The 12,457-nt window shown below is 63.5% G+C and overlaps 3 protein-coding genes across 3 annotated transcripts; 2 read left to right on the top strand and 1 right to left on the bottom strand.

Moving 5' to 3' along the window:
- Positions 1-191: 191 nt before the first annotated feature.
- On the top strand, positions 192-5,027 carry HMCES (5-hydroxymethylcytosine binding, ES cell specific). The gene is made up of 6 exons (XM_082767839.1): positions 192-433; positions 1,870-2,013; positions 2,180-2,299; positions 2,831-2,991; positions 3,444-3,636; positions 4,052-5,027. Exons 1-6 carry the CDS (start codon positions 251-253, stop codon positions 4,256-4,258), a joined length of 1,008 nt encoding a protein of 335 aa, XP_082623965.1. The 5' UTR covers positions 192-250; the 3' UTR covers positions 4,259-5,027.
- Positions 5,028-6,301: 1,274 nt separating this feature from the next.
- Positions 6,302-8,706, top strand: LOC309881790 (histone H2A type 2-B). The gene is made up of 2 exons (XM_082768161.1): positions 6,302-6,353; positions 6,475-8,706. Exon 2 carries the CDS (start codon positions 6,535-6,537, stop codon positions 6,913-6,915), a length of 381 nt encoding a protein of 126 aa, XP_082624287.1. The 5' UTR covers positions 6,302-6,353; positions 6,475-6,534; the 3' UTR covers positions 6,916-8,706.
- Positions 8,707-11,148: 2,442 nt separating this feature from the next.
- H1-10 (H1.10 linker histone) lies at positions 11,149-12,171 on the bottom strand. Its single transcript, XM_082768625.1, has one exon. It carries the CDS (start codon positions 12,046-12,048, stop codon positions 11,377-11,379), a length of 672 nt encoding a protein of 223 aa, XP_082624751.1. The 5' UTR covers positions 12,049-12,171; the 3' UTR covers positions 11,149-11,376.
- Between the last annotated feature and the right edge of the window lie 286 nt (positions 12,172-12,457).

The following is a 12,457-nucleotide window of genomic DNA, read 5'->3' as shown; positions in this document are numbered from 1 at the left end:
TCTGCCGGCTGCAGAGGAGGCGACACCATCGCTGCCCTGCTCTGTTTCGGGGGTTCCCAGCTCATAACACCTCCCTCTACCCGCTCGGGGGGGAGGCTGGCTCCAGGCGGAGCCTCCCTTCTCCTCCTCCCCGACGGCGGGGCCGGCCTCGGGGCGGAGCAGGGGGCTGGCCCGGCCCTTCCCGGGGCTGCTCAAGCCCTTCCCGGTGCTGGCCGTTCCGTTCCGTTCCGTTCCGTGCCATCTCTGCGGGATGTGCGGCCGCACCGCCTGCTCGCTGGGCGCCGAGCTCCTCCGCCGTGCCTGCGCCTACCGGGACCGGCGGGGCAGGCAGCGGCAACCCGAGTGGGTGCGGGAGGAGCGCTACCGGCCCTCCTACAACAAGGGCCCGCAGTCCAGCAGCCCCGTCCTGCTGTCCCGCAAGCATCTCCAGCAGGTAGCCCCCCGGCCGGGTGCAACGCTTCGCTTTTCTACGAGGGGAACGGGGATGGGGGCGCCCGGGCGCATCCTGGGGTGCTCCCCGGGGTGCTGGGCTGGGCGCTGGCTGCTTGGGTTGCTCCTTGCTCAGCCTGGGTGTTGAACGGGCTAAGGGCAGGGATTTCTCTTCTGGGTAATGTTTATGTGCTCCCAGGGAGGGTGCTGCCAGCGTGGTGCTTTCTGTGCAGGTTTGTGTGTGAATAACTCGTGTTTGTAGGGTTTTGTCCCAGCTCCCTGAAGGTACCCCATGGGTTTGGTTGTGCTGTGCCCAGACTTGCTTTCGTTTCGTAGCGCTGCCGAACGGCCGCGTCGCTTCACAGGGGAGAGCAGAGAGAGAAAAAAAAAATAGCTTCAGGGCTGTAAAATGCCCCCACACCTGTGCTGGCCGTTATCTGGCTAATTAAAGCCTCAACAGCCCGAACCTTCCCCGGCCAACCTGCGCGGTAAAACTGCTGGTGCATCTCGCTGGGTTTCGCACAGCCGGGTGCCCACCGACCTGCTGCTCTTCGGTGTTCAACAGGGCAAGGATGGGGGCACTGGGCTGAAACACCCCTCCTGCCACTCCTCCTGCCCGCTCAGCGGGGCAGCTGCAGCAACCCCAAACTGGGAACGGGCTAGGTTCACCCAGGGCTTCCTTGGGGAAATCACAAGTATTGCTTTGATATCATAAAACACCCTTTGCACCCTGCTTCCCTGCCTCTGGGGTCCCGTGTCTCCTCTGCAGCAGGTGTTGAGCTCCCAGAGCAAAAGGGGAGGCCCTATAAAATATTTATATATGTATATATGTGTGTATATATATATGTATAATATATATATATAGGGGTCCTATAAATATAATAAATACAATAACAACAAATATAATAATAAAATATAATTTAAAATAAAAATAATTATAGTAACGTAACACAGGCCCTATAATACTATACACATCCTGCACCACCCCGTAGCTCTTGGGCACAGTTGTGCCCCAGGGCGTCGCTCGCCCCCACTGTGCCCCTGTGGGGCTGGCGGCTGCGGGCAGAATGCGAGAGCGAGCTGGGGGAGAAGTGAAAGCCACCGAGGCGTTTCCATTGTCCAAACTGAGACAATATGCAAAGAGTGAAAGTGAAGCGGGTCAGCAGAAATCACGTTATTAAAATGAAGGTGAGATTCGGGCCCTCTGGGACGCGCTCTTTGAATAGGGGAGTTCAGAGAACCTCAGCGCCGGCCTGGTGTTTGTTAAACACAGCAGGGACGGAGTGCTCGGGTCGCCGGGCTCTTGCTGCTGCAGAAAAGCTGCATTCATCACTCTGGATAGATACCTGGGGCATGTGAATTTTTAGGGTGAACAGCACCGAGAATGTCATTGTGATTTGTGGGTGCACTGACATGGGCGTCTCTCTGCTTGTCCGTAAGGATGCGGACTCCTCCGAGCGGGTCCTCATGGACATGCGGTGGGGCCTGGTTCCCTCCTGGTTCAAAGAGAACGACCCCTCCAAAATGCAGTTTAAGACCTCCAACTGCCGCAGCGACACCATGCTGAGCAAGTTCTCCTACAAGGTGGGTGAGCTGCGCCCCCCGTGCCTTTCCCAATCGCTGGGGGCCGTCCTACCTGCGCCCTGCGGTGGCCCAGGTCTGGGTGCCGGTGGTCACATCAGCGCCCGTCCCCCCTCTCGTGCTGCCTGGGGCTGTGGTTCACGGCTCTCTCGTGTTTTCTCTCCCCCAGGGCCCTCTCCTCAAGGGCAAGCGCTGCGTGGTGCTGGCGGATGGCTTCTACGAGTGGCAGCAGTGCGGTGGGGGCAAGCAGCCCTACTTCATTTACTTCCCCCAGAGCAAGGACGACCAGGTACTGAGCCTGGGCGCTGAGCTCGGCCCCCCTGCTCCCTCTGAGCAGCCTGGGGATATGCATGAGAAGCCCTTATTGACCTGGCGTGGTGCACCGGGTGTTGGAAGGGCTGAAACTGGGAAGTGCAGCTGGGAATTCCCTTTGGAGGGCATTTTGCTGCTGCTCCCCCTGAATCAGGGGTTCCTGATTCTGTGGTCCTGGGGCCGTCCCCGGTCCCGCGGCGTGCCCCCGTCATGCTGGCTGCTCCCCTATTTGCATGGGCGGGTGATGTGTTTCCCAGGGGACTCGGCCGTGAGTTTCACTGCCTCTTTTGCTTCGTCCGGGCTGGTGGCCGGGATGCAGAGAAGGGGAGGAAGGTTTGGATGTGGGAAGGTGAATCTTTGGTAACTGTCCTTCCCAGGGAGCCCCCGGTTAGTTTGGATCAGGAATGATCCAGGGCTACAGCAGGGCAACAACTCGCAGGGCTGCAGTGCTTCGGCTGCCCAGGAGCTGGCATGGGATGGAAACGATGGGGCCGTGTCTCTCCTCCAGGCCGAGGGGGAAGATGGAGACAAGGAGTGGAAGGGCTGGAGGCTGCTCACCATGGCCGGGATTTTCGACTGCTGGGAGCCGCCGGCGGGAGGAGAAGCGCTGTACACCTACACCATCATCACCGTGGATGCCTCCAAGGACCTGAGCTTCATCCACCACAGGCAAGTGAGGCGCACGGCAGGGCCAGGGGCTACGTGGGCTGGGAGCCCTGCCTCCTCCTGATGCCTTCAGGAGACAAACATTACAACATTACTGGCTTGTCTCAGGTCACTGCCTCACACCTTTTCCATAAATCCCCACCTCAGCACCCTGGCGAGGAGCAGTTGGAGTCGAGTTGCTCTCGGGCTGCCCGGGACCCGCTGATCTCCCCCTTTGCCTCTCCACCTGGGCAATGCATGCGTGCTCTGCCCCGAGCATCCCACAGATAAAATTAATCTGTGGATAAAATTAATCAGAAGCCCCATGTGGCTTCTGAAAGGCAGCGCCGTGCCACGCTGCCAGCTCCGTTCTCGCTCATGAATCTTGCTTTTAATGCCCTGCTCTGCAGCACCAGCGCTGGTGCTGGGTTGAGCTCAGCAGCGCCGTGACTGCGCGGTCCCCTCCTTGTGCCTAGGATGCCGGCCATCCTGGACGGGGAAGAGGCCATCAGGAAATGGCTGGACTTCGCTGAAGTGCCCACCCAGGAGGCGGTTAAACTCATCCAGCCCACCGAGAACATCGTCTTCCACCCCGTGTCCACCTTTGTCAACAGCGTGCGCAACGACACGCCCAAGTGCCTCGCGCCCATCGAGCTGGGAGCCAAGAAGGTGAGCGCTGGGGTGGGCTCGGCCAGGATCTTCTGGGGAGGGGACAGTGCCAGGGGTGTCCCCGAGCAGGGACAGTGCTGCCAAGCTCCCCGAGGGGCTGCAGCCACCACATTGGCACGTGTTGGATGCTGGAGAGCAGCGGTCCCGAACAGATTCCCTTCCCTCCGCTTCCAGAAATAAATCGTGTCACCCTGTGCCAGGGTTCCTGTGCCAAATGAGGTGAATTCCATGTGAAACGGGGCTTGGAACAAGCTTGTTCACAGCAGCCCCGGGAGCCTCCTGCAGACGTGCTGGCTGCCCTCGCTCCAGCACCCGCATCCCGCTCTGGACCAGCTTTGAGTCAGCTGCTGTGCGCGCATCCTTCCCGGCCCTCGTGGGCATCTCACTCCTCTCCTGCTGCCTTTTGTCTCTCCAGGAGGTCAAAGCCACCGCGAGCAGCAAAATGATGCTGGGCTGGTTAAAAAACTCCCAGGAGGCCTCCCCCAAGAAGAAAGAAAATGAATTGCCCAGGTGGACGAGCCAGTTCATCCACAGCCCTTCGCCCAAGAAAAGCAGCGCGGATATCCTGCAGCAGTGGCTGGGGAAGGAGGGAGAGCCGGCTGCGAAGAAGCGCAAGGTTTAGCGGCAGCTGGGGTGGCTGGCCATCCCTTTCTCTCCTGATTTCCTCGAGCAGAACGAGGGATGTTTGTTGGAAGGCTTCGCAGAGTGCTGCTGAGATTCTCCAAGCCTCTCAGGTGTTGATCTGATGTTCTGGGTTGTTGTCTCTGTTCTTTGTGTGTTCTGAAAGGCTACTGTTTGCCTCCTCTCATTTCCTTTTGTTTGTCTTTTTTTTTGTATTAAACTCATGCCTCTTTTCCATTTAATTCCATGTTGCTCCTGTACAAACTCCTTCCTAATGCTTCCACCCTCAAAAAGCGCTGGCAGTGCAGAGACACGTGTGATAAGTGCTAAGAGGAAACCCAAGGCCGGGAGACTCCACCAGAGGCATCCTGCTCTGCCCAGCGCAGCAGCCGGCATCCATGGGCCTCAGGGAACGGGTTAAAAATCCTCCCTGGAGGAAATGGACTTTGCCTGGGTTTCCCTGCATGGAGTGGGGTGGGCGAACATCTCGGTCACGTTGCTTGTACAATCATTTGTTAATGGGATTGGAAGCCTTAGCGAGGATTTTCTTGATCTGTGGATGGATGCACTCTGCCTTGCCCGTAAAGGTCACTCATTAAAGCCCACATAACCACAGTGCCCCCGCAGAGCAGCGCGGGGCCGCTGCTTTTGAGGTCAGGGATTTTGTAAACAGAGCCAGATGTTGCAGGCCAAAAGCCGTACATGTTGGGGCCCTCGCTGGAAAGCGGTTCTTAATTTATACTGGAAGCAATAAATGGGATTGACTGGTGGACGTGTGCGTGTCTGCGCCCCCGTTCCCCACCGCTGGCTCCGTTTGCCAGGCACGGCCGTGTTTCCCTGCCAGCTGCTGGGGGGACAGCAGCCAGCAGCAGCAGCTGAGCTGCCAGGGCACGGGCAGGATGCTGCTGGTGAAGAGCTGCTCTTTGCCAGTGAAAAATATTCCAAATATTCCCCGGGGACCCGTTCTGGGGCTGCTCACGATGATCTGTCCCTGGGGAGCGGCTGGGGTGGCCCTAGCAGGGGCCTGTCCGTGGAGAAGGGACCGGGATGGGCAGGCAGGGAGCCCAGAGAGCTCTCAGGGCCAAATCTGTACCCAAATCCCTCGCGTGCCTTGGGGGTGGCTGAGCCCAGAAGGTCTCCTGGTTTACGGGAAGCTGGGTTGGGATTAGGATTTCCAGCCAGAAAGCCTGTTGCCGGCTGGCTCCTCGCCGCTCCCACGGTGACTCAAGGCCAGCGAGTCGCTGCGTTGGCAGCTCCTGGCAGAATCCATCAGTCTGCACCGCTGGGGCTGTCACCTCCACGCCTGCCCTTGGAGGTTCCTCTCCTCATCCCGCAGCTCCCCGAGGGCGAGCAGACGGCTCAGGCAGCCCCAGAGCAGGCGTTTCCAGCGGGCAGGCGTTTCCAAAGGTCACTGTCTCATTGCAAATTTACGCCAGGGTCCCAGGTGCCGTGCAGGGAGGGAGGATGCTCCGAGCACGGGAGGACGCTCACCTTCCCCTGCTCTTGTGCTCTTGCCCCTGGCAGCCACCAGCAGGAGGACGGCACCTCGCTGTCCTCCATCCCCACACCTGGGAGCCCAGCGCTCCCTGGGGAGCTGAGGGTGCGGGTATCTCCCTGCAGGCTGCGAGCAGGGGCAGCGCCGTCCCCCCCTGCAACCTCTGCTGGGGGCTCAGAGGGGCAGCGCTGCTGCAGGGGGACCCCCAGGGGGGTCAGACCCACAGAGGGGTCACAGCCACAAGCCCCGGCTCGGCCCCAGACTCCTGCCCCGGCCTCTCCCCGGGCACAACGGGGCCGGGAGCGCTGCGGGGGCTCCGCTCCGACCCCACCGCCCCGAGGGCTCCCCGCGAGCACCGAGCGGCCGCGCCCCGCCGGGCGCTGCCCTGGGCGGCCCCGCCGCGGAGCCGGGGCGCGGGGAGCCCTATGCAAATCAGGGATCGGCGCGGCGGCCAATGGGAGCCGCGCCGCCCGCGGCGCCAGCCAATGGGGAGCGGCGGCGGCGGGGCGGGCAGCGATATCCGCGGCGCGGCGGCGGCGGCGCGGGCAGTGCGGCGGCGGGCGGCGGGCAGGGCGGAGCGGAGCGGCGGCGGGCGGCAGCGGTAAGGGCGGCGGGGGGGCGGCTTTTAGCGGCCCGGTAGCGCTCGGAGCGGCCCGGTACGGCCTGGGGCAGCTCGGTAGGGCCCGGCACGTTGCGTTTTAACGGCGTTTGTCTCTCCGCAGGCGCCCGGACCGTCAGTGCGCGGCGCTGCAGGGCGGCTGAGCGGCCGCTGCCTGCCGGCCATGTCGGGCCGCGGCAAGTCCGGCGGCAAGGCGCGGGCCAAGGCCAAGTCGCGCTCGTCGCGGGCCGGGCTGCAGTTCCCGGTGGGCCGCGTGCACCGGCTGCTGCGCAAGGGGAACTACGCGGAGCGGGTGGGCGCCGGGGCGCCGGTGTACCTGGCGGCCGTGCTGGAGTACCTCTCGGCCGAGATCCTGGAGCTGGCGGGCAACGCGGCCCGCGACAACAAGAAGACGCGCATCATCCCGCGGCACCTGCAGCTGGCCATCCGCAACGACGAGGAGCTCAATAAGCTGCTGGGCGGCGTGACCATCGCGCAGGGCGGCGTCCTGCCCAACATCCAGGCCGTGCTGCTGCCCAAGAAGACGCAGAGCTCCAAGAAGTGAGCGCTGGGCGCCCCTCCCCTGCTCTTGGTCCCCCCCTGCCTCGCTGCTGCCCGCCCTGCTGTCCCTGTGGGGATGGGGGTCCCCTTTCTGCCCCTCCAGCCTATCTGGGTGGCCGGCCCTGGCTGCAGCCCGCCAGCCCTCCGCTAGCCCCCCGTCCTGGGCTGCGGCGGGGTGCTGGGGAGCGTGGGTGAGGTCTGCTTGTGCCCCCGCCCTACCCCTCTTCCCTCTGGAAGAAGCGTTGTTGGAGGAGATGACAGGAGTGTGGCTGGTGGTGGCACCCAGAGCCGTGTGGTCGTGTCGCTGTGCGGAGCTGCTGCTTGCTGCTGAGGACTGTTTTGGCTGGGGTGGGGATGGACGTGGGTCCCCCCAGCTGCCTCTGGCAGCCCTGGGGCTCTGCGGGGCCCCCCTGGCTGGCCCTGCTCACCCCGGTGCGAGGATGGGACTTGCCCCCGCTGCGCACCCCCATCGACACCATCCCGGCTGCACTGCGGTGGGGAGGGCAGGGGGCTGGAAAATGTGAAAAGGAGAAGTTTCTCCGTCGGCAAGAAGTGACTGTTAGTCTTAGTTCTGTTCATGGTAAAGCTCGTGCGTTGCCTACTGTGAAGAAGCTCTGGTCCTATTTATTTTGAGGTCTCCTATTTTCGGGGTCCCTCCCTGCCAAGGCACCTTCCTGCAGCTCCCCCGGCTCGGTGGGCACCGAGGGCTCTGCGGTGCCGGGGGGGTGCGGTGACAAATCCCCTCGGAGCGTCGCAAGGTCAGGCGCCCGCCGCGGGGAGCGGGAGCTGCCATCTTCTGCCGTGGCTCCGCTCTTCTCCCGGCGCGGAGCGGCTCCCGGCTGCAGAAGCCCTTCGTGTCACCGGGAGCTACCTTGCACCCTGGTTGCACTTCTGGAAATGACATGCTGTGTCTCCTTTCTGTTTGTTCGACATGATTCCTGGGTTCTGAGAAATAAAAGTGACGATGCTGTCTGTTAACTGTAACCCTCCATGGATTAATATTTATTTTAAAAGATGCTAGAATTTGTATTAAAGCCCACTCCTAGCTAGTACGGTATTTATTTAATGGCTGTGTGGATAATGTGTGAGCATGGGGTCAGGCTGGCTGTCCCGTGACACCAGGAATAGCTGATGCAGAGACAGCTTTTCCTCGCTGCCCGGAGCAGCCTGCTTCTGTGGAGGCCGATTGTCATGTGCATGCAGCAATGTCTGGGCAATCGGGCTGTTCATAACCTGTTTTTTTTTAATTAAAACGGGCAACTTCTCTTTCTGTGCCGTAAGTAGCATGTGTTCAACCTATTGACTCCGCTGTTAATCGTGTGGATGCAGTAACCTAGCCGGGCTCTGGCTTTATTATTACCTAGAGTAGAAGAACCTGGATGCTCGGCAGCCGGTTGTACCAGGGGGTTTTACGCTCTGTTGTAGGACGTGGAAGCGGTGTGCTCGTTCATGTTGTGCTCGTGGGGGTGCAGACGGGTCCCTCGGTTGTGCCGTGGTCCTCCAGCCTCAGGGTGGGGGGGGACACCTGGCTGCAGCCCCCTGCTGGGGTCCCCCTTCTGTAATGGGACTGCTGCCAGTGGCGGGGTGGGGACGGGGGGCTCCTTCCCACGCGGGGCACTGCGTGGCGGTCACCGTGGCTGCATCCAAGGGGCTTCCTCTCTCCCTCCTGTTTTCCCCAGGGCCGGTGTTCTGTACATCTCGGGAGTGCTTTGTATTTCTTAGCAAACGCGGGATTTGTGATACTGAAAAAGAATGGTGCAACCCCCATGTCTGATTAAACTGGCTCCCTGTCGAACGCTGTTGGACGTGCTGTGTCTGTCACCTCACCGACGCCGCTCGGTCCCGCTGCAGGAGCCGGCTCTGCTGGCGGCTGGGCTCGTCTCCAAGCAGGAGGGACCAGAGCAGGCCTGGAACTCCTTGTGCTTGGCCCCTACGAAGGCTTTTCCCCGCCTGGGAGCAGGTCAAGCCCTTCTCCAGCTCTCCACCCTGCCTCGGCAGTGGTGTATTGCCCGGGTGGTGTGTTGTGGGCGCCTGGAAGCCTGAGGTGCTGGGAGGGAGGGGGGCACCCGAGTGCTGGAGGTGCGCTCACCACCTTGAGGACCCTCGGGGAGACCCAGCAGGCAAAGGGTGGTGGGCTTATGGTGGTCAGAGGGGAGAAGCTGACCCAGATGGGGAGGGTGTAGGCCTGGGGCTAATGGGGCTGATTTATTTTTGCTCTTACACCACCCTCTGGATGTCTCGGGCTTGCCAGAGCTGCTCAGCGCCCTCGCTGCCTGCTCCAGGTAGGAGGGGCTCCAGAAGACTTGAGGTGCTGAGCTGCTTGTTATGGGGGGTACACCTCCTGCCCCAAAAAGAGAGAGAAAACCCAAATAATGAAAGGCATGGGTGAGTGGAATGGAGATGGGCTTGGTGGCTCCTTGGAGGTGGAGGGAAGCAGGGGGATCCCACCAGCACATGCAGCCCCCAGAGCTGTGCTGGCCCCATGTGCGGATCTGCTTGTGCCTTAGCCCGGCCAGGTCCCGGAGCTAGCAGCCCCCAACCTGCAGTGTCACCTGCTGTCACTGCTGGGGCACAGCAGCTCCCCTGCAGCACCAGGCCTGTGGGGCAGATGCTGATGCTTGGTGGGACTTGCGTTGGGGGAGGACAGCGCCTGGCCTGACCCAGCAGCTGTGCCCTAAATACAGGCCGGGGGAGGCTGCAGCCTCCTGGTCAGGGCACTGCTGCTCTTTTCCAGGCCTGCTGTTGCTGGATTTGTCTGATGGAACGGTCCAGGGGGAGTGCAACTTGCTGCCCTCCTGCCTGTGCCCCCAGCACAGCAACAAAGCAGCTCCATGGGCAGCTGCGCCCTGGGAGGCGGCTGCTCCTTTTCCATCTGCAGGGAGGTGGGCAGGGAGTGCCGGGGGGCTCCCAGGGTGGGCTGCATGAGCTGCCGTGCACCCCCTAGAAGGAAGCCTGGTGGCCCCCTGGGGGTACAGTGAGCTGCTGCCTTCCCCCTGCTCCTTGCAGGGCCCCCTTGGCCTTGCCTGCAGCAGCCCTACAAGGTACGGCAGGGCTCCTCCACCTCCCCTCACTCCCTCCCCTGCAGTGGAATGCACTGGGCCCCTCACCCATCCTGCAACCCCCTCGGGGGTGCTGCTGCCCCCTGCAGCCCCCGAGCTGCGGGCTCGCCCCTTGCCCTGCGCGCACCAGAGGTGGAACAAAATGGCCCAGCTCCCTGGCGCTGCTTTATGCAACCTCACTGGGGCGAGCTATAAATAGGCGCAGCTGATGCCAGGGGTGGCTCCGAGGGGTGTGCGCTGCGATGAGCTGCGCTGCTGGAGCCGTGCGTGCACGCAGCAGGCAGCTGAAGCTCCTGGGGGGGCTCAAAGGGAAGGGGCTCACCCTGCGAGGTGCCCCTGCTACCCTCAGGCTGGCTGCAGGGTGGGCGAGGGCCGCTCCGTGGCACTGCCAGCTGCAGCGGCGCAGGGGCTGCTCTCCTACCTCCGTGCCAGGAGCCCCCCCCGCCGCCCTCCTGCACACGATGCCGGCTGTGGAGCCCCCTCGCCCCCCCGCCCTTTCCTTCCCCACGACAGCTCCATTTATTTTTTTTTATTTTTTTATCAATTTATTTGAAACGACGACAAATGAAAAGAGAAAAAATAAAAATAAAAAAAAACAACCTCCCAACCCTCAAAAATGCGTAACCAAACCCACCCCTAAAACGCTTTAAAAAAAAAAAAAGACAAAAAAAAAAAGAACGTAAAGGCCATCGGAGATGCGACCTCAACGGCAGCCGCGGGGCCCTCCGCGGGGCCCTGCGCCGGGCCCCCCCCCCCACCCCCTCCCTCCCCGGGCTCACCCCGCCCGCCGCCAGGGGAGCCCCGGCCCTTTAAGAGCGCCAGACGCCGCGGCAGCCAATTGGCGCCCGCCGGGCCGTTGCCATGGCGCCGGGGGCCGGGAGCCAATAGGGGGCGCCGTGGCTTTTCGAAATGGCCGCGAGCAGGCACGGGGCGCCCGGCGGGCGGGGCGGGGAGGGGAGGGAAGGGGGGCGCGGGCGGCGGGAGCCGGCCCACGTGGCGCGGGGGCGCCGCAGAGCGGCTGCTATGGGAACCGGGCGGGAAGGGGCCCGGCGGGGGGAGGGGGGGACCGGAGGGGGTGGGGGGGGCACCAGAAACCGTCGACGAGCGGGGAGGGGCACGGCCGAAAACAAAGGGGCGCGATGGGGGGGAAGCCGCGGGGATGGGGGGCGGGGGGGAAGGCGCCGAGCGGACGGGGAAAAAAGGGGGGGTGGGGGGTAAATGGGGGGGGCTGGGGCAGCCGCAGCCCCGCTCACCGCGCACGGCGGCGGCTGCGGAGTCGGCGACACAAAGCGGGTCCCCGGGGGGCTGTCCTCAGAGCAGTCCGTGCCGTGGGGCTCCCAGTCCTGGCGGGGAGGGGGGGCCCCCCTCCGCCCCCCCCCCAGCCCGGGGCTCCCCGCGCCCCGCTCTCATGCCTTCCTGCTCTTGAGCGCCTTGGGCTTTGCGGACTTCTTCACCTTCTTGCCCCCCGGGGACGCGGCTCCCTTCTTGGTGGCCTTCTTGGCTTTGCCTTTGTCCTTCTTCGCCGCCGCGCTGCTCGCTCCCTTCTTGTGGGATTTCTTCTCGGGCTTCTTGCTCTTGGCCGCGGCTTTCTTCTCCGCCCGCCGCGACGCGGAGGCCGCCGCCTTCTTGTGGGACTTGTGGGCGCTGCTGCCCGCGCCCCCGTCCCCGCCGCCCTCCAGCTTCTTCCTGTTGAGCTTGAAGGAGCCGTTGGCGCCGGTGCCCTTGACCTGGAGCAGCGTGTCGTTCTGCACCAGCGCCTTGATGGAGTACTTCAGGTAGGTCCTGCCATTCTGCTGGTCGAACCAGGCCACCTTCTTGGCCTCGTTGTAGATCTTGGCCAGCGAGGAGCCATTACGCTCGCCCAGCTTGCGGATCGTCTCCACCACCAGCTGGCTGTATTTGCCCGGCTGGTTCTTCTTCTTGTTGTTCTTTTTCTTCTTCGAGGGCGACAGCGAGGAGGAGCCGCCGCCGCCGCCGGCGGTTTTCGCTTTCTTGGCGGCCGCCTTCTTGTCGGCCGCGATCGGCACCTCCTCCGCCTCGGTCAGGGGCAGATCGGCTTCTTCCAGCTCCACCGACATGATGCCGGGAGGAGAACGAGCGAGCGGCGGCGAGCGGGCGGCTGCAGGAGCGGCGTGGCGGAGGCCGGGCGGAGGGGCAGCTGCTCTCCTGCTCCGCTCCGCTCCGCGCCGCCGCCGCCGCGCTCTGGCGGGGCGGGCGCCGCCTCCCGCCTTTATATGGGCGCGGGGCGGACCACGTTGAGAACAACAACAGCGCGGTCCGCCGGCCAGCCCCGACTTGTGCTTCTTGGGGCCCTTTCGCGGGGCTCCCGCGCCGCCGCCCGGCCCCCCCGCGCCCCGCCGCCCGCCCCGCGCCCCGCTCCCCGCCGCCCCCCGCCCCGCCGCCGCCCCCGCGCCCCCCGCCGCCCGCCGCCCGCCGCCCCCCGCCGCGATTTCGGGAGCTCTCCCGGCGCGGCGGAGGGAACGAGGA

This window comes from Aythya marila (genome assembly GCF_965140915.1).
Source record: "Aythya marila genome assembly, chromosome: 10".
In the NCBI taxonomy this organism is placed as follows: domain Eukaryota; kingdom Metazoa; phylum Chordata; class Aves; order Anseriformes; family Anatidae; genus Aythya; species Aythya marila.
This window is presented reverse-complemented; position numbering and strand designations above follow the sequence as displayed.